We start from the raw sequence: 19,332 nt of genomic DNA, 5'->3' as shown, positions 1-19,332 counted from the left end.
CTAATAGAACAATGGTCAATGTCAGAGAGAAGACACTGAATACTGAAATTGTTAATTAAAAAAAAAAAAGGGAAGCCTATTGTATGGAAGGTTAGTTGTACAGCTTAATCATTGTTCTGTTCTAGTTGTCATGAGTTAAATATAATGTGCAAATATGTAATTAAACCAAGGTTCATCACTTTACTTAATGATAGAAAGGGGTTTCTTAAGGCAAAAGACTGAGAGTCACTGGATTTAATGACTTTCTGGTTGAGTAAATTTGGAAATAAAACCTGCTTTAAGTCTATAAAAGTATGAACCTGGAAAATATTACTATCATACACAAAGCTGAGTTCCTTGAAAGAGGAAGCAGGTGCAAATTTTAGTTGACTGCAAAACTGACAAAGTGTTTTTATTGGAAGAAAGATAGTCTAATCTGTTGTATCATTTCCTAAATAAACTGTATTTAATTTTTCAAAATTCAGTTGTTTTTTGTTTGTTTGTTTTAAACTTTATTGTGTCATATTCAATCCATACAATTATCCCCAAACACAATATAGGTACGGCTATACAATTTGACAAAAATAAAATGAAATAAAATCAAGTTAAACAAAACAGGACAGGATGAAAACTATATGCAAAGGGATACCATTTAACAAGCAAGTCCATGTAATGTTTCAATATAGTGTCTCTATTTTGAATTGATGTATGTGTGTTTTAGTCTGCTTTCACTTGTGAATGTAGTATTTCCCATATAAAATAAAGAGGTTCAAAATAATTAATTAATTAACAATTAATTTCATTCTTAAATAATTAAAAATATAAAGTATCTTTGTTCTAAAGGAACAGAAGAAAAAGTCTGTTTCTTATTTGCAAAACAAATCTTTCATCAAGTGTATAATATTAAATGAAACCTCTAGTTTCGTTGGTAACACAATATTATTAAAATTTCAAATTGGTTTCCATTTAATATTTTTCAAATCTGGAATTCCAAAATAGTTTGGCAGGAAGAGTTGTGGGCCCCTGGTAAAGTCTGCTAAGATGACTAATATGTTTTTTATTTATTTATGTTATTATGCTGCATATACTCTCTAACATTATATTTAAGCTTTCGATTCAGTTCGAGTGTTATTGGTGGTCTGTCCCTTTAATAGATAAAGCTGTGTGTTACTGCCAAAAAAGGAGTGACTGTCAGTCAATGGGACAGCTGAGTCATGCACACTATGGAAAGAATTATATTCACATTATGTTTGTTGACAGTTAAACTGGCAGCCGGGGAACGTGGGTTTGTATTATAACTCTGGAAACATTATGATGAATTTCTTCCTGCATTAATCCTCGGCTCTGTTGAATTATTGGCACCTGGACCGGTTAAGGGGCTTCTGGTGCCCTCAAGCGGCCTACAGACGGAGCTACAGCCCGGGCAGGGTAACCTCCTCCCCGGCCGCCGCCGCTCTGTGTTTGTGTATGTGGAATGCGGGTCAAGCGGAACTCACGGCTAAAACTGCGCTTCACATCAAACTCAAACACCGGCTTGCATCGGCCTGACGTGCTCTGTATGTACTGTCCAATTTTTTTCAACTCTACACGAATTTAATTCATGTGCATATGTGCCAGAATGTTCTTAATGGGCTATTTGAGCGAGTTTATATTTCCAGTATGGTCGCACTAGCAGTCCGCTAGGAAAACGCGACATCGTCATTTAAAATGGCGCCAAAGATTAACCTCAGCCAGTGGATCGCTGGTAAATCTGCCACACTGTGCCCTGGTGGCTAGCCGCAAAGATAGCACAATTACATTTTTTGTATTAATTAACACGTTTCATGCATGTGTTCACGTTTATTTCAGACAGTTTGTTTGAATCAATTATTGACCCCTAACCTTTGACAGATAGCTGGCTGGGGCTGTAGAGTTTAATAAGGGGTGCCGTAGAAGCCAACGTTATGTTAGCAACATTGGCTAATGCTAAATGCCAACTATGGTTACATAGGTGTAGCCGTCAGCTAACGATGTAGCATTCGCGTCTAGAAGGGAACCCTTGATTTGCGAAAATCTCGCGAGATTTGTTAGCGACGTTCATTGCTTGTCCATGCTATACAAATGTATCATATTTTAGAATGTGACAAGGCCGTTGTTAGAATCTTGTTACGTTTAGGGACAGAAAATACTTCTGAAGCGTGAGGAAAAGCCCATGGGTTGGGTTGAATTGATCATTCTCGCGAGATCTGTCCCGGGTCCGGAGTTCTCTTCGAGCTAGCCGCTGTTGCTAACCTCCAACGTCAGCTAACTTAAACGTGCAGACTGACGTTGCTACGCCTGTAGAAAAAATATGCATATATAACGTAAACCCATCCGATATGAACCGGTTTCTGGTTGGCCAGTTTTGTAAAATGGCTTGTTTTAAGTAAACGCACGTAGCGGAATATTTTGAAAAAAATAAAAAATCATCCTTATCATAAACAACATTTCCACTTGAGGCGCCGGGTGTGGGTGGGCCCGCATGTTGCGTAATGGTAGTGGGAGATTAGCTATCTGGCTAACGTTACCCTGCTAGAGTTTGTAGTCTGATTTAAAAATGCAACGCTGTATTGGGTGCTCTGAAGCAAAATGCGATCACATCGTAAAAACTCAATACTGCCTTGCATGCGTTACCACGTTGCCTGGGTAACACTGAATATCAGCTGTTTAGTCTGCTAGCCAAAGTTAGCCGCCAGTTAGTTAGCCGATACTTTCTGCTGGAAGAAGGGGCGTTACACAAACCGTGACTAGCCTGCTGTTAACTTAGCCGGTTAAGTTATGGTTAGCACCTTTCCCCTGTGCATGCTGGCAGCAGACCCAGAGATATCTCCACCTGTCAGGAGTGAAGAGTCCTTGATGGTGTTTTTGCACGCTGTAGTTTGAACTCAGAGCCCTGCAGGGCGTTGTTTCCTGTGGCATGTGGTTGCTTCTTGTTGTCATCGCGTAACAGTGGTCGTGGTGTGTACACATCCCTGCAGGGCTGGTGTGCTGTCAGATCAGCAAGGAAATACTCGTGTTCCACTGTTTTGCTCTGATCTCTACCTGTCTTTGCCCAAGAGCTGATATTCTGGTAGAGTAGATACATTTTGAGAGCCATGCTCCTCTTCTTAGCTTAATGCCTGAATTCAAAACCGCCCTCAGAAGATGGGAAAGGGGCTGATTATTTGGCTAGAAATTAAGCATATCAGTATCTGAACTGTTTTCAGCAGCAGTGTGAGTGTGCATTTTTTTAAATTAACTTCAATATGTTGGTAATGTCTACATGTCTATGTCACAAGTATGTTTGTATTTATGGCGGAGAGACTAACTTATATTTAATGATATATCCAGTATGTCGGGGTAAATTAGACTAGTTATATCACGGAATTGTAATGTAACATAAGTTTTTAGTCAGACTTAATTTGAATATGATATTGAATTATATGAATTTCTGTAATTAAGTGATTAAACTGTTTTATTATGTAGAATTACAAAAACCGAATTTCAATTTGGGACAATATTGTACAGTCTGGGACAGTTGAAAGTAGAATTTGGGACAGTTGTGGGACACTGAGGAAAAACTTAATTTCCCATCATAGCTGTATATCTTGTAATCAATCCTTGCTGTAATCTAACCTGGTTTGGTCTGCTTTGTGAAGTGTTCCCAGCACGGAGCTCCGCAGACAGAAGACGATGAAGAGAAGCAGGCACCCCAGCAGCAGTGACGACTCTGACAATGGAAGTAAGCAAACTTATGTCTCTCCTGACTCAGTCCAAATATAGACCTGAATGAGGTCAGTACAATCCTGCCAAGTTCCTTAATTTCTCAAGTGAAAGTGCAAAGCAGCACTATAAGGTCAGGAGAACAGAAGAAATGCTAACTTTTATCTTTAAATTCCACATGTAATTTTGACTTATAGTAAGTTATTACACAAAGATAATCAGTCAGTATCTTTAATATTTAATTGTTTGTATTTGTAAAAGTTGCATGTTTTTTCAGCTTAAGTACTTTTCTGGCTATTAATTTTGGCATCACAGTTTCTTTGTCAGACCACATGTCTTTTCCTGAAAGTGTGTCTTCTATCTTGTTGCTGTCAGTGCCAGTAAATGTATACTTAATGTACAGGAAGGAAAGCAAGAGAAAGGAAAAGAAAGAAGGGCACCAGATGGACAAAGATTAAGGAAAAGGAAAAGAAAGCCCACAGTGTGCGAGACAGGAGACAGAGTAGGGACAGGAGGTGCATTTGGACCTTTAAAGACATCCTGACAGGTCAGGCAGACAGGTTTACATCTGACTTCAGTGAACACTGTCAGTTTCTTCATCCTCACCAAAATCTGAGATCTCTAAAACGGTGGAGTAAGCTATTGATCACAGAAAACCAAATTCATGTATAGATGTTTCCCCGTGTCTGTTTTGATTTTTTTTTTAATATTCACTATCTTAGATGTGCCATCTGGTATTAAAACAAACCCTGAGCTCTTGCTGTAAATTGCTTTTAGCCAAGTTTGGAATCAGGATTTTGGTAGGTGAAATGTTAAATGCATTAATGAAATGGTCCTTTAGGTAGTGCAAATGAAGGCTTTTATGACAAATAACTGCTGATATGATAACTCCAAATTCAAATTAGTTAATAGTAAAGAAATGAAATTGAAAACAGAAAATGTCAGTTGCGCCATTTTGACTATTCAAATGACTATTCTAAGTTTCCTCTGTGGGGGAAATCCATACATTTTTAGATGACGACCAACAGCAGAAACAGACAAAGAAGAAGAAATGTTGAGGTGTTTAACGCTCCGTGATGTTTCTCCTCCAGGTAACTCTACCTGCTGGTCCCAACATTCATCACAGCCCAGGAGGGGGACCGGGCAGAAACCCTCTGAGGTACGTCGGCCTAAACTCTAAATCAAAATCAATTTGAAAAAGTTGGGACACTGTGTAAAAAATAAAAAATAAAAACGGAATGCAATAATTTTCTACTCCGTTTTGAGCTATATTTAGTTGAATTCAACACAAAACAACATATTTAATCTTCAAACTAATTACCTTTCTTGTTTATTTGTAAAAATCTACACTGAATCTGAATTTGATGTATTCTGTTTTTATTTGTGCTTTACACAGCTTCCTTACTTTTTTTGGATTTGGGGTAGCAGGATGATTTGATTTTAATGAGCATATGTAGAGATCATAATGCAGGAACTTGAATGATCTTCTGCTGTTATTCTTTCCCCCTGTGATGTTGTTTGCTTCATTTTATTTATTTTTTACATTTGGGGAAATAGGCTAAAAACATGATTGTTTTAGTTTAAAAAATTGCTAAACAATATTTGTGATTTAAGGTGTTAATCTGAAATTAAAGGCTACATAAGTACTCATAAAACAAGTCTTTATTAGTTACTTTCATTAATGTAATCTTCCATGTTGTACAGTGGGCCCTTGGCATGGGAACAGGCCTGTTGTTATCTAATGTACAGCCTGTGGACTTGGTCCCTGCCGGCCACTGTACACGCCCTCTGACCAACAGCCAATCAAATCAAAACAAAACAATGACTCTGGCCCTAAGCAGGCTCCTGATTGGCTGGTTTCTGTTTTGCTGTCTGTACACAATGTGCAGTAGTGTTGTTTTAGCCTGTACAAACACTGATAGACAATGTCGCTATGGAAAAATACATGCTTTAAAAATGTTAGCTTTATTTTGATTGTAAAGACGGTTATTATATGTTAATTCAGATGAAAAAAAAATACAATTTTGCACTGTAATTCTGCTCTTTTTGGAGCTTATATGAAACCTTTAATGTTGATATAACAGTATTTTGTTTGACACAATGTGGCTATATGATTACTGAGGAGAATATTTAATAATCTTACCACATTTACAATGTTTCTTTATGTATTTTCTGATGGGCCTCATGTTTCGTTTATGAATATTTGCACAAAAAGATCCAGACAATACATATCAAGAACAACAGCCTGATTTTTGCTGACTTCCTCTGACATCTGCAAACTGTCAAACACCAAAAAAAAAACAATTTTCTCTCTGCATGTGGAGTGACCGTGTTGGAATAATTCACTGCTTGCAGTAAATTGTGCTGACTCTTGTTTTCATGTTGCTGCTGCAGGTTTTCAGGACGGACCTGATCACAGCCATGAAGGTGCATGACTCGTACCAGCTGAACCCTGAGGACTACTACGTCCTCGCCGACCCGTGGAGGCAGGAGTGGGAGAAGGGCGTCCAGGTTCCTGTCAGTCCCCAGTCCATCCCACAGCCTGTTGCCAGGTAGGACACACAAATGACAGCTTAGGTCAGAGATGTACTTGCTGTTTGACCACATGTATGTGTAGTGTTAATTTCTGAGGACCAGCACAACTATCACTCCAAATAGACGCAGCATATGTGAGGCAGCCATGATGCATATGGATGCACAGGGGTCCATAAGCATAGTTAAAAGCAAGTATATCTCTGGCCTTGGAGACCAAGAAAGTCACGTTTGATCCTGTGTTGCATTGGACTGGGAATGTAGAAGAGACTCATAATGTTGAGATGTCACAGCATTGTGTAACAGGCGGCTAATTTGAACACCTGTTTCTCAAACCTATATTTACGCAAATCGTTAAAATGTAGATTTGAAAAGTTGTCTGTTGCCGTTGGTCCACAGTTCCACAAAATGGGAAATTTTAACCAACATTTGGACCCTACAGGTGGTATTTTTGTCCTCAGAATCCTTAAAATGTGTTGAAATGTACCACACATTGTTCCTATATTGTATATTCAGGACGGTAAACTTAAATGTCTCCTGTCTGCGCTGTACAGGGTGTTGGCAGAGAAGGGAAAGGAGGTCATGTTCATCAGGCCAAAGAAGCTGATCAGGACGTCGGGGGCCGAGGCACTGGGCTACGTGGACATCCGGACGCTGGCGGAAGGGATGTGCCGCTATGACCTGAACGAGGAAGACGTGGCCTGGCTGCAGATTGCCAACGAGGAGTTTGCAGAGATGGGTGAGTCACAGAACACAGAAATGAAAAGTCTTTCTCCTGTGAGTAAAGTTTATCTTTGTAATCTGATACTATAATTCATTTTAAGTTAGCCCTATCTTTGAAATCTTCTGAGAAGTCAGAGATCAGACGGTGATTTCAAACTTCAGCAGCATGTTTGATTAAAGAACTGTCCGCCAAAGGGTTTTTTTTTCACAGCTGAAAACACCAGGCGCTCTTCTGAAAACACTCAGCTTGCAGCATTTGAGAGCACTTCAGAGACGCCTTTTTTTCAGTTGACACACTTTGGTTGCTATGATACAGAATATTCAGGAAAAGTAGCTGATTTCGCAGGTAGTTTGTGTCGTCAAAAATGCTGAATATAAGAATGTCGGCACTAGGTAGAGTATTTGCTCTGATCCTTGCTGTTGATGAAGGGAAGGCTGAAGCATGAAGGTAGAGAGGATGAACCTGCTGGTCTGTGAGGGTTCATGAGATTTTGTGGGCGAGGAAACATCTCGGCAAGTGCTAGAGCTGAATGGTTTTTGACAAGAATATCTAATTGTGAATATTTTGACTGATATTGCAATTGCGATATGATTTGTGATATAAGACGTAACGATAATTTTTACATCATTATTCTTATTTTGATTGAAAAGCATGTTAAAATTACTATGGTGTGTTTTTTTTTTTTTTTTTTGTTTTTTTTTGCTGGAATCTGTTCCAAATTAAGATGTTTTCTTTAAGTCTGGTTTGAAGGACAGGGCATCTCTGCCTCACAACATTCATTAATTTAAAAATTTTTTAACACATTTTGCTATTAACAAATGTTGCACCTCCTGTGCTTTGAAAATTGTAGAAAGCCATATTGCGATTCTGCAAAAATTTCTATTAATTGTGCAGCACTGGCAAGCACTATCGTTTGGATCAAGAGCTGGACAGAGCCTGGTTCAAGGAGTAATGTGGCAAGACACAATTTGTGGTATTCGTTCCACCCCTCCTTCACTGTAGTTGGACGGCTAGGTGAAAAGAGACATTTACTGGCTGGCACCATGTTTAGCCTAAAATGTGCTATTTTTTCTAGTCTCATCGACCTGACACAAAACACAAAACGTGCAGCTCTCAGCGCAGGAAAGAAGCTCAGTGCCTCGTCACACTGCCGACATTTGTAGCAGAGTGTAAATTTGTGGCGCTCCTGTTCCAAACTATTAAAAAAATGCTTTGGACAGAGCCCCAAAACTAAGCAGCTTGTTCAATTTTCACAGCAATAGTCTCTGAAGTTTCCTTGAACAAGATGCTAAATCGGTTGCTACAAATGTCAGTTGAAGGCCTTGTTTTCATAGTCTGAATTTCAGTGTTATTCCACACACTTGAAGATGCTTTGATTGGATGCTTTTTCAAGCCATTTGTGTTTTTCTCAGCAGAAGTATCAGATTTACTTTGATTATCGTCCCTGGTTGTGAAAAGAAAACCACACCACAGGTTTACAATCAGAAAACGTATTTTCTTGTCTTTCCTGTCCTTAGCTCAGCAGAAATGTCTCTTTAGATCAGGTTTTGGGTTCACAGAGTTTATGTTTCGAGGAGAGACTCCCGCTGTTTTTCTCCTGATTTAATTTAGGCTGCTCATGTAGCTTTGACCACATCTTTGTTTAGAGACACATTGTTGTCTACAGTGGAGCTCTTTCTGTGGTGTCTTTTTTTGGTCAGATGACTCACAGTATAAACTTCAGAGTTTAACCTGCAATTAAGTGAATTGTCACTGTTGGGTGAAAGAGTTATCTCCAAAATGGCAGCTGTTTACGCCGAGAGAAATGAGCGTTTTTAATTTGATTGCCATGACATTTTCAGCTCAACAAGTTCAAACAGCACAGTTGTTGTATAATTTTCTCAATTCACAAAGTAGATACTTTAATTAGTGTTGACTGAAGTTTAAAAATTGTGATTCTCTCTGGAGGAGAGTTGAGGTATGACAGTGATGTGAGTACTTTGCGACAAGCTAATTAGATAAAATTTACTCTACATCCTTCCAGCCCTGCCACCGCTGGACGAGATCACCATGGAGCGGGTGATGGAGGAGTTTGAACGCTGCTGCCACGAGAACATGACACACGCCATGGAGACGGAAGAGGGTTTGGGCATCGAGTATGACGAGGACGTGGTGTGTGACGTCTGCCAGTCGCCCGACGGGGAGGACAACAACGAGATGGTGTTCTGCGACAAGTGCAACATCTGCGTTCACCAGGTCAGAGGTCAACAACACGCAGGCTCATTTAACTGACAGCGACGATGGTGTTTGTGGTAAAAAGCAAAGTGAAAAGCTTGCTTCAGATGAGCTGTTGCTGTGGTTTCATCTGACACACAAACACATTTTCTCTGTGCCTCTGTTTATTGCTGCTGTATTGATTTCTGCTTGCTGTCTGGAGGCTGAGACGCCCTGTGTTTGTGTTTCTCGCCAGGCCTGTTACGGCATCCAGAAGGTCCCAAAGGGAAGCTGGCTGTGTCGGATCTGCGCCCTCGGCATTCTGCCAAAGTGCCAGTTATGTCCCAAGAAGGGCGGAGCCATGAAGCCGACCCGAAGTGGAACCAAGTGGGTCCACGTCAGCTGTGCCTTGTGGATTCCAGAGGTGAAGATAAAATCTGCTTGTTCACAGTCTTTATTTGTGTGTGTGTGTGTGTGTGTGTGTGTGTGTGTGTGTGTGTGTGTGTGTGTGTGTGTGTGTGTATGTGTGTTTATTCCAAATAATTGATGTACTTTTTAGGGCTACAGCTATCAATTATTTCAGTAATTGAGTATTCTACAGATTATATCAGTGAATCAAGTAATCAGATAAGCAGTATTTCTGCTCTGTTAAAGAGCAGTAGTAGATAAGCAAAGGAGAAAACAAGAAGTCTCTTAAAGTGAACAATTAATTGGTTTCCTTTTTTAGAAAAATCAGTATTTTTGTTGCTTAAATTGCACACAATAATATTATCTATCAAAACCAAACCAGGAACTCTGAATATACCCACTGCACTGGATTGGTCCATTTTAGGCTCTAATGAGTGGAGTATATGTGAGACTATTATGATGCTCAGGCTTTCACAAATCAGCTGCAGCATTTTATTTTCTGTGGTAAAAAATCTCCTATACCTTCATCTCAACAAGTAATCGTATTCCTTTACGTTAAATACTAATGTTGATGCTATCTTGTCAGACACTGCGATCATTTAAAGCTGAAACAAAGCGAAAACTACACAAACTTTAAACATTTTGTTGTTTTTTTCCGGCCCGTCTCTTCTCTTTGTGTCTCACTATTTTCTCATTGCTCCTCTATTTTGCAATCTGCGCCATCACATCGTCACATCACGTCTCAACAGCGTAAGTGCGTTGTGTAACAGTAATAATTTGTGTGAAACAAAGTGCTCTATATATATGATTATATGGATTAAACAAAGCATTTTGCATCAACGAATTTTAGTAGTCCTTGAGTTTCTCAAGGATTTGTTACAGCCTTGTTACTTTTTTAGATTTTTAGATACATGTCACTGTTCCAGGACTCATGCAAATTTAACTGCACCCTGGCCTTCATTTTAATAATTCTCAAATTGGTAAACAGTTAACATTGCAGTTAGAAACATTTTCAAAGAAAGTATCTTCCGATAGTAAACTAAACATTGATATAGTCAAAAATACACGTTGAACTAGAAGCTGCTGGTTTGCATTAGGCTGCTGTTTCTCCTGTTATTCTTAACACTTTTTTTTGGCTGAAAAGAAAATTAAATTAAAGGTAGAATTTGCATGATTACAGGCCTGAATCAGAGCTTCCTAAAGGATTAACTTGTTTGGTTGTGACATTGTTGTTTTAAAAATATTTACTTAGTTACATATGAGTTAATAAATTAAAGCACATGACATGAAAATGGAAGTAGCTTGAATGAATTTAATTGTCATGTGTTTGTTATTTATTGGACCAAACGCCGTGAAACACTCACAGCTGTTTTTGCACAGCTCAGACATTAACAGAAGGTTTTACTCCAACTGGAGCATCAGTCGCTGAACAGTTCTGCACACATGGTGGTGATTTTTCTCAGCACCACCTGTGCTGACATGTGAACAACATGTAACCCATTACACGTTGAAATCTGCTGTGCAGGTGAGCATCGGGAATCCAGAGAAGATGGAGCCAATCACCAATGTGTCCCAAATTCCCAGCAACAGATGGGCTCTGATCTGCTGCATGTGCAAAGAGAAGACTGGAGCGTGTATACAGGTAGAGTCGCCGCTCATGTTTCACTCTCACAGCACAGAAACACACAAGCATTTAATGAGACGTGAAAAGAAAAGCGTGATCCAGCGTGTTCCGATTAATTAAGATACTGCAGAATGTTAATGTGGGAAATGAAACTGTAATGATTTCACAGCTCAGCAGGTTGGAGCTGGGAGGAGGCAAAACATGTTTCTTTGTTGGTAGTCGGTTATATTTTGCATTAAATGTGTTTTAACAGTTCTGAGCGTAACAGAGTAAAACCACTCACTTCTAGTCCACACTTGTTGTAACTGTATAACAAGTCTGATTATTCAGCTGCTGCAGTGTTTTGTGCAACATCATCTGTTCATCATTTTTAAACATTGCAAGTTGAGGTTTGAGTAAATTTAGAAATAAGAACTGAGAGAAATAATATGTAATGATAAATTACATGTAATGATAGTATTTACTGCATATGTGTATCAGAAGAAATCAACAAATAATATAACACTTGCACCATTAGAAACTGTGATTTTAAAATGTTCCTGCCAGTTAAGTTTATCAAAGAGACAGCTAAATGTTCTCCCCAAACAAATGTTCTCAGTTTTCTTTTTAATTTTCTGAGCTGTAAGAATCTCTTCTGTTTCTTTTCAAAGCACATTAAATTTAAGTTTATTATAAGTCAGATGATACTTTGTGATTTTAAAGGTCTAACTTTGTTGTGTTTGCTGCTGTAGTGCTCAGCGAAAAACTGCCGGACTGCCTTCCACGTGACGTGCGGCCTCCACGCCAACCTTGAAATGAACACCATCCTCACCGAGGACGACGAGGTCAAGTTTAAGTCCTACTGCCCCAAACACTCGGGGCTGGAGGGCGCCGAGTCCAGGGACCGAGACTCGGGAGGCGAGGAGGAGAAGGAGAGCGCCAGAGACAAGAAAGGGAAGCGGAGAGGCAGGGTGAGAGGGGAGGAGGACGCCGCCTCCTCCTCTTCGTCGCCCTGCGTGGCTCCCCAGCCCGTCAACAGAGTGCCGGGTGAACTGGAGGAGCTCAGCAGCCGCCAGCAGGAGAAGAGGGTCAACCTCCGCAAGCTGAAGCTGGAGGCGATGGAGGAGGACTTCTACCAGTTTGTGGACGTGGAGGAGGTGGCGAGTCACCTGAAGCTGCCACCGGAGGTCGTGGACTTCCTGTACCAGTACTGGAAACTGAAACGCAAAGCCACCTTCAACCAGCCGCTCCTCACGCCCAAGAAGGACGAGGAGGAGAGCCTGGCACGCCGTGAGCAGGAGGTGCTGCTGCGACGCCTGCAGCTCTTCACGCACCTCCGTCAGGATCTGGAGAGGGTAGGTTTCTATGTCACCTGCAGCAACAAGACTCATAGGAGCACAGGGACGAGCAGAGACAGGAAGAAAAACATCTGCAGCAAGAGGGAGTGATGGTCTATCTGACAGCCAGAGAAACAGCTTAAATAAATGTTCATGAATTCAGAGAGCAGTGTAGATGTTTGTTTGTAGATCAGATTTATTGATCCTGAGAGGAGGAATTCACATGTGGTAGGAAACAGAGGGAACTGTTTCAAATAACATAAATAAATGAAAGAAATTAGATGCAGACTAGGGAACCATACAACATTCAGGTGTTGAGAAACTCAGTGTTGTATTGCAGCCTGAGATTGTGTTACTGGAGAACAGCTTTCTCCTGCAGGTGAGACATGAAGCAGTCCCATCGAAATCATCCACGAAAAGTAATCATCTGTCAGGGATGGCTCAGATTACTTTGAAATGTTGTCGTTCACTGAATACAAATTATATGGCAATTTTAGTGAATATAATCCATTGGATTACAAAAATATGTAATCTAATCTGAATACTTTTGGAGTATTTTAGAATCAGTCACTGAAAATATAGCAACTTAATACTTTAAAGAAGTGAGCACAGCCACAAAAAGTTCGGCAAATATTTTAAAGATGTTTTCAAAAGTGTCATTAAGTAATTCTTAACAATGTTACTAACCTAACCTAATTACCTAATACACTTTCTCCAAATCTAACCTAGGTTGACTATAGCTACTTATTTTTTGTAATCTGATGAGGTAATCCCAGTTACATGTAATCTGTTACAATCCAACCCTGTCAAAAGGAGTTCAGCATAGAATAAAAGTCAAAAAATTGTTGACCAAACTAACTAATAAATTATAAATAATTGGATCTGGACCTGTAGTTTAGACCATACATGCACATTTTTTTTTACTTCTTAAACGGACACCCCAAAATCAAAAATAGATATTTTATTTCTTTCTTATTTCTCTTACACATTTCTTACCTGTAATGTTATTTATCCATCTTGATGGCCTTGATGTGAGCTGCAGAGTTTTGGAGATGTCATTTTGTTTTTTATTCTACTCCAGCCAATTGTACAATATTGCTGAAGGAAGAAAGCTTGCATCTACTCATGGATGAGATGTTTGTGCTTTTGACAGTGTAAGATGTAAACTTCAATGGTGTCCTCGTCAGCCAAACTTTAAAGTACTGTAGTAGATGTGCATGATATAGATAAAGGTATAAGTAACAGTGATGCATAGGCATATATAAAAACATGCACAGTATATAACTGTAACTAAGAGAATACATCATATAATCTATATCAGGGGTCCCCAAATGGCGGACCGCAGTCCGGACCCACACGCCGTCCTATATGGACCCGGACCTATAACCAATAAATTATTAAGAGATTTTAAATTTTGACAGGACGATTCTATTTTACCAGCGCAACTTTTCTAGTCTTTCTGCCGCTGGTTTATCTGATCAACAACTATATAAGGAGGCCTATACGTAAAACAGGAGAGTCTGTGTTTCTCTGTGAGAAACTTTCAGACCTTCTCACAGCAGAGTGAACAGGTGAGGGAGGAGAGGAGGGCAGACTGTTCACTAATCAATCATTGATACCGTCGTCCTCTCGGACTGATTAAAAAAATAAAAATGACAAAATTGTCATTCTCCATTCTGTTTGTGGTTTCTGCAGACATTACTACCTTTACTTTTACCTTTGTACCTCGAAAAGTAAAAAGTAAAGTGAAAACAGTAAAAGTTAATCTACATTAAAAGTAAAGTTAATTTGCTGAGTATTTTTACTTTAGCAATTTATAGTTGTTCATTTAATAGACCTGTCTTATCTTTTCTTTTGTATATTACCATTGTCCTTAAATAAAGCAAAAGTAATGTAATAGAAAAAAAAATGCAGAACACGCAATATTTCTTATCTGATTACTCAATTAATCGGCAGAATAATCGATAGATTATACTTAAATTTTATTGGTTCGGCCCACTCGAGAAAGTTAGACATTATGATGTTCCGGACCTTTGCTTTAGGAAATTTTCTCTAACTGGACCTCTTTGAATTTTAATTGAATACCCCTCATCTATATATTCAAAGATGTTCATGTTGCATTGATAGAAAACGAGAAAAACACAACTCTACACATGATCTGCAGTGTCACGATCTACAGTTCCATAGTTAGAGGATGATAATTTAAGTTCATGAACAGGATGTGTCTAAAGAAGCTGCTGTTGCTCCTCAGGTTCGTAACCTGACCTACATGGTGACTCGGAGGGAGAAGATGAAGCGCTCGTTGTGGAGAGTCCAGGAGCAGATCTTCCAGCACCAAGTTCGACTGCTCGACCACGAGCTGCTCACAGGTGAGTCAACGAGAGGACGTGAACGTCATTCAGGAAACGAATCTTATGAACTTCATTAGGTGGTAACATGTCAGGGCTGCGTGTCCTGAAACTCCTGATAGTCAGTTCTCATACAAGTTAATGGTATGACTGACTTTGTTAGACAAGTTAGATTTTTTATAAATTATTTTTAAGATGATAAAACAACATTCAAGCTCATGTTCTAATATAAAAATGTTGCTGGCAGAAGGTGATGTTTTATTGTAGCCTGTAGATAAAGAATCATTAATAGAATCATCTTGAACAACAGGTCTGACCACCTATACATATGTTATATATGTATAACAAATATAAAGATAAAGTTAATATTTGGATGAGTTAAGTTTTTTCTGTCATAAAGAAACAACACATACTGAAACATGCAGATCAAGGTTATAATAGTTTTGGATTTTCACTTGGTTTTTATTTTATTTTAGATTTATTTTTTCTTAAGTTTTAGTTAGTTTAACGACTGTGTTTGCTAGTTTTACTTTAGTTTGTTCTTTCTTAAAGGGTATCATTTTCACTGTTTACTTTGTTTTAGTTTATGATAATACCCTGCTGATTAAGTATTTCTAATGATACTTGAAGAAAACCAGAAAAGACTCCCGCACACTGTCTCGCTTTCTGTTGATTTATTAAATATCCGATGTTTTGGTCTGGGCGACCTTCATCAGGTATCAGTTAGGATTTCTAATGATACAAATTGTACATTTTTACTAAAATGCTAAGTTCATTCACTCGTATCTCCTCTTTTCAGTACTTAAATAAACCGAGTCAAAGTATCCGACATTATTGGGTCAGCTGTTTTAAACTTTGCCCCCACATTGAAAGGATTTATATTCAAGCTTTGATCTGATATTTCTGCCGTTAAAGGTGGATCTGATCTCTAATCATTTTGATTACGGCTGGGTAATTATGGTAGAAATCACTTGAAAGTCATTACTGAAACCATTTTCCTGTTTGGAAAATTTATGCAAAATGTCAAAATAATGAAAAGAATAATTTTCTTTATATTTTTTAAACAGGAAAAACATCAGTAACTATTTTTGTGAGTTTTTAGAAAGGAATCCTTAATTTGGACAACAGATATTTATTTGTTTTTGCTGCTAGAAACAAGAAGGAGTCGAGGCTGCGAGCCTTTTTTCTACTCTGTGTTCAGACTCAGAGAATAAAACAGTTGTGTTGATGCTGAAATCCTGTGGCGTGGCATTTGGATCAATTAAATCTCATTTCTCATTTCTAATCATACCACAGTTCTCACCACAATTTAATTCCATCCCTTGTGTGTGTTGCAGGCAACCCCTCGGCGAAGGATTTGGAGAAGCTCTTCTCTCTGGGCTGGTTATCCTCTCAGGGCTCCCAGTCTCGCTCCTCCTGGAGCCACTCTGGACTGAAAACCAAACGAGCGTCTTTAAAGCAGGAAAAAAGGAAAAGCAGCGACAGAAAAGGCCTCTCTGACTCCCCGCACACTTACAAGAAGGACAATCTGAGCAAACCACTGGAATCAAAGGAGAGCAAAGGCTCCCGAATCAAAGAGTCTGCACCTGCTGAGGCCGCCAGCGACGCCAAAATCCAAACCTCTGACATCAGCCAGGACGTTCACTTCCCAAAGCTTCAGAAGCCAGAAGTCGCTCAGGAAACCATCAAACTGCACAAACCTGACAGCAGGAAAGGCCTGAGGAGGGAGTTCGAACACGAGGCGCTGGTCAGACGGAAACGAGACAACGACCACGAACAAGAGGAGAGGAGGAGGAAGAGGAGGAGCGATGAGAGCTTCCACAGCCAGTCGAAGAACAGGCTCGGGTCGAAACATCTGGAGAAAACTGTCTCCATCAGGCTGGTTGACATCAGGAACTCTGACACCGACGACTACTTGATGGACGAGGGAGTTACCAAAAGAAGCCCCGCCTCTCTGGATGTGAACACTAAATTTAACAGAGCCAACGTGGTCTCGGACGCCACCACGAAACCCAATGGTTGGCTGAGGAAACCCCACGCCAACGGCTCGCACACACCCAGCAGACCCGTGGCCGGACACCTGAAAGGCTGGGGGAAGTTCAGGATCCCGAAGAGGAGCGAGAGGCCTCTGATGATGGAGGAGGAGGAGGAGGAGGAGCACCGCAAGCCGCTGCTGAGACCGCTGACCAACACGCCGGAGCCGTCATACCCGAGGACCAGACACCGCACGGGGACGGAGAATGACGGCTACACCTCCGACTCCAAGCCGGCCGATGGCGAGATGGAGCCCTGCTTGAAGCGATGCCACTCCCACCAGCTGAGGGGCGACTCGTCTCTCAGCCGGCGCTACGGGTCTGACATCATCCGCCGGGGCGTGCTGGCGTCCTGATGGCGGACTGAGCAACACTTGTTGAAAAATAAGCTGCACTGTGTTAGTCGGAAAAGAACGACGGTCGCTCTTTGTACCTTTATTTTTCTGGATGAATCGTAGATTAAAAACAGAGCTGATATTTATTTTTTATTTGTAACATATGTAAATCTGGGAAATATTTTACTTTTTACTTTATTTTGAGCTAGTTTTTATTTTTATTTTTTTCCTTAAAAGTAGAAAGATGTCAAGTTGCCACTTAAAGGGATAGTTCGGATTATTTGAAGTGGAGTTGTATGAGGTATTTATCCTGAGTCCAGAGTGTTTTACCTGCAGTACATGATGATTGACATGACCTGAATTTGGAGAAGCAGAGAAGAGAACCAACATGAAACAAAGCAATGTACTGCTGTGGACAGGCTCAGCAGCTAAATGTGTTTTTCAGCCTTGTAAAAAAAATATATGTATTAGTTAAAGTGTCCACTATATTTAGAATATTTTCACTGCTTTACCCTGCCATCAGATAGCCTTTTCCAACAGGAAATCGGCATCATATAAGACAAATATCAGTTCAAAACCCTGTTCAGACAGGACTAGTGTTACCTGGGGACGTCGAACAGTTTGTAATATTTGCAGAAGTCGTGCAAATCTTCCACGTCTGTAATTTAAGTACAAATTCCACCGCAAATTACCAACAATATTTCACCCAACACAGAGGTCGTGTGCTAACATTAGTCCTGTGTAAATCAGTTGTCAGAAAACTGAACAAGTATGTCACAATTTTAATATTAAATTAAAAGTTGATTGAAATGAGCTTTTAGTTTGAGATTGAGATCAGCTATATTGAATGAAATTCGTATATTGAGTGATGATGAGAGACACATCTGTATTTATGCTTGTGGGCAAAAAAAACTGCTGTAGAACAGACGCTCTACTTCTGAAACGTTGATGTTATACAGAACCTTGACATCATATCGGTATAAAATGTCAGTAAATTCAAGTAAAATACAGATTTCATTTATGCTGTGTGAATGCGCTGCACAAAACACAGATGCGGGGCAGTAATTTCTAAATCACAAGTTCCCCTGATAATATGAAACTTGTGCAGCCAGGCCTAAAGTGTACACTATATTTGGAATATTTTGACCACTTTACCTTGCCTTTTCTGACAGGAACTCGCCGTTGTATAAACCAGATATCGCTCTCTCCAAATCAACAAGACTCCTTTGGCAAAACAGTAATTTTATGTTAAGTTTTTAATCATGTGGCTTCGTCGTGTAAAGCCTTTTTTCAACAATGAAATACATTTTCAGCCAAGTACCCATCGACCCGCGCAAATCATTTTTGGTGTTGTATTTTTTTGGCTCCATTTTCGGGTCATTCAACACCAAAACTGTCGGCTTCCTGCTGACGGTTAATCTTGAACATGATTGCGTTTTCTGTGAGGTTTTATAGCAGTTAACGACTGCATTGGAAGTAGGAATATTATAAATATTGATGTGGCTTAATCAAACTATTTACAATTTTTGTTGACCTTATCATAGTATGATTATTTTAGGAATTATGCATGACTGATATATTTTAAATGACCATTTTAAAGAAAATCTCTTGCAATACTTAAAAGTACCCCTAGGGGCACTAGTACCCCCATTTGAAGGGTTAGTTCTGATTCAGTGAAGTCACACAAAAACACAAACTAACAGATGGAGGAAGCAGTAGACCATCAACTTACATTTTCTGTGACTGATCATGGCAGTGTAGTTTGGTTTCTTTAGAGAGTGATATTTGTCTAATGTAAAAGCAGTTTCCTGTCAGAAAACCTGACTGACAGCAGGGTGAAGCTGTGAAAATATTCTAAATATAGTGTACACTTATTTTTCTTTATGGTGGCTTAAAGACGTGGTGCGATTCTGTAGAAAGACCTGATTTTTACTCCCAGCTTGTCAAATACTATCTTATGGCTCAGACGTGTGGACGAGCATTTGTTATTTAGATCATTTGTTCTGTTTTTATTCCGCTATACCTCGGCCTGGAGGATATTCATGAGTTCCACACATGCTCAGGTGTCTGTGTGCTCACAACGACCTGGTGTATGCGGATGTCCGTAGAAAGGTTGTGTG

General features: G+C 39.7%; 1 protein-coding gene across 2 annotated transcripts; it reads left to right on the top strand.

Annotated features, from left to right (window-relative positions):
• The first annotated feature begins 1,155 nt into the window (after positions 1 to 1,155).
• Positions 1,156 to 17,372, top strand: jade1 (jade family PHD finger 1). 2 transcript variants are annotated; one of them, XM_084742109.1, is made up of 11 exons: positions 1,156 to 1,535; positions 3,636 to 3,718; positions 4,791 to 4,858; positions 6,094 to 6,251; positions 6,786 to 6,970; positions 8,979 to 9,190; positions 9,405 to 9,572; positions 11,082 to 11,198; positions 11,912 to 12,514; positions 14,748 to 14,865; positions 16,182 to 17,372. In XM_084742109.1, the coding sequence occupies exons 2-11, from the start codon at positions 3,670 to 3,672 to the stop codon at positions 17,231 to 17,233; spliced, it is 2,730 nt and encodes a 909-aa protein (XP_084598235.1). In that variant the 5' UTR covers positions 1,156 to 1,535; positions 3,636 to 3,669; the 3' UTR covers positions 17,234 to 17,372. The 2 variants fall into 2 exon arrangements, with proteins under 2 accessions (XP_084598235.1, XP_084598236.1); XM_084742110.1 differs by lacking the exon at positions 1,156 to 1,535 and adding an exon at positions 2,441 to 3,210.
• The last annotated feature ends 1,960 nt before the right edge of the window (positions 17,373 to 19,332 follow it).

Source organism: Lutjanus erythropterus, chromosome 18 (assembly GCF_056507025.1).
Source record: "Lutjanus erythropterus isolate fLutEry1 chromosome 18, fLutEry1.hap2, whole genome shotgun sequence".
NCBI lineage: Eukaryota > Metazoa > Chordata > Actinopteri > Lutjaniformes > Lutjanidae > Lutjanus > Lutjanus erythropterus.
This window is presented reverse-complemented; position numbering and strand designations above follow the sequence as displayed.

Excerpts from the sequence above, each read along its gene's own strand:
- jade1 (XM_084742109.1), top strand. The coding sequence starts at position 3,670 with ATGAAGAGAAGCAGGCACCCCAGCAGCAGTGACGACTCTGACAATGGA. Across the intron at positions 3,719-4,790 it reads TGACGACTCTGACAATGGAA|GTAACTCTACCTGCTGGTCC; the intron begins GTAAGCAAACTT and ends TTTCTCCTCCAG. Across the intron at positions 14,866-16,181 it reads CGACCACGAGCTGCTCACAG|GCAACCCCTCGGCGAAGGAT; the intron begins GTGAGTCAACGA and ends TGTGTGTTGCAG.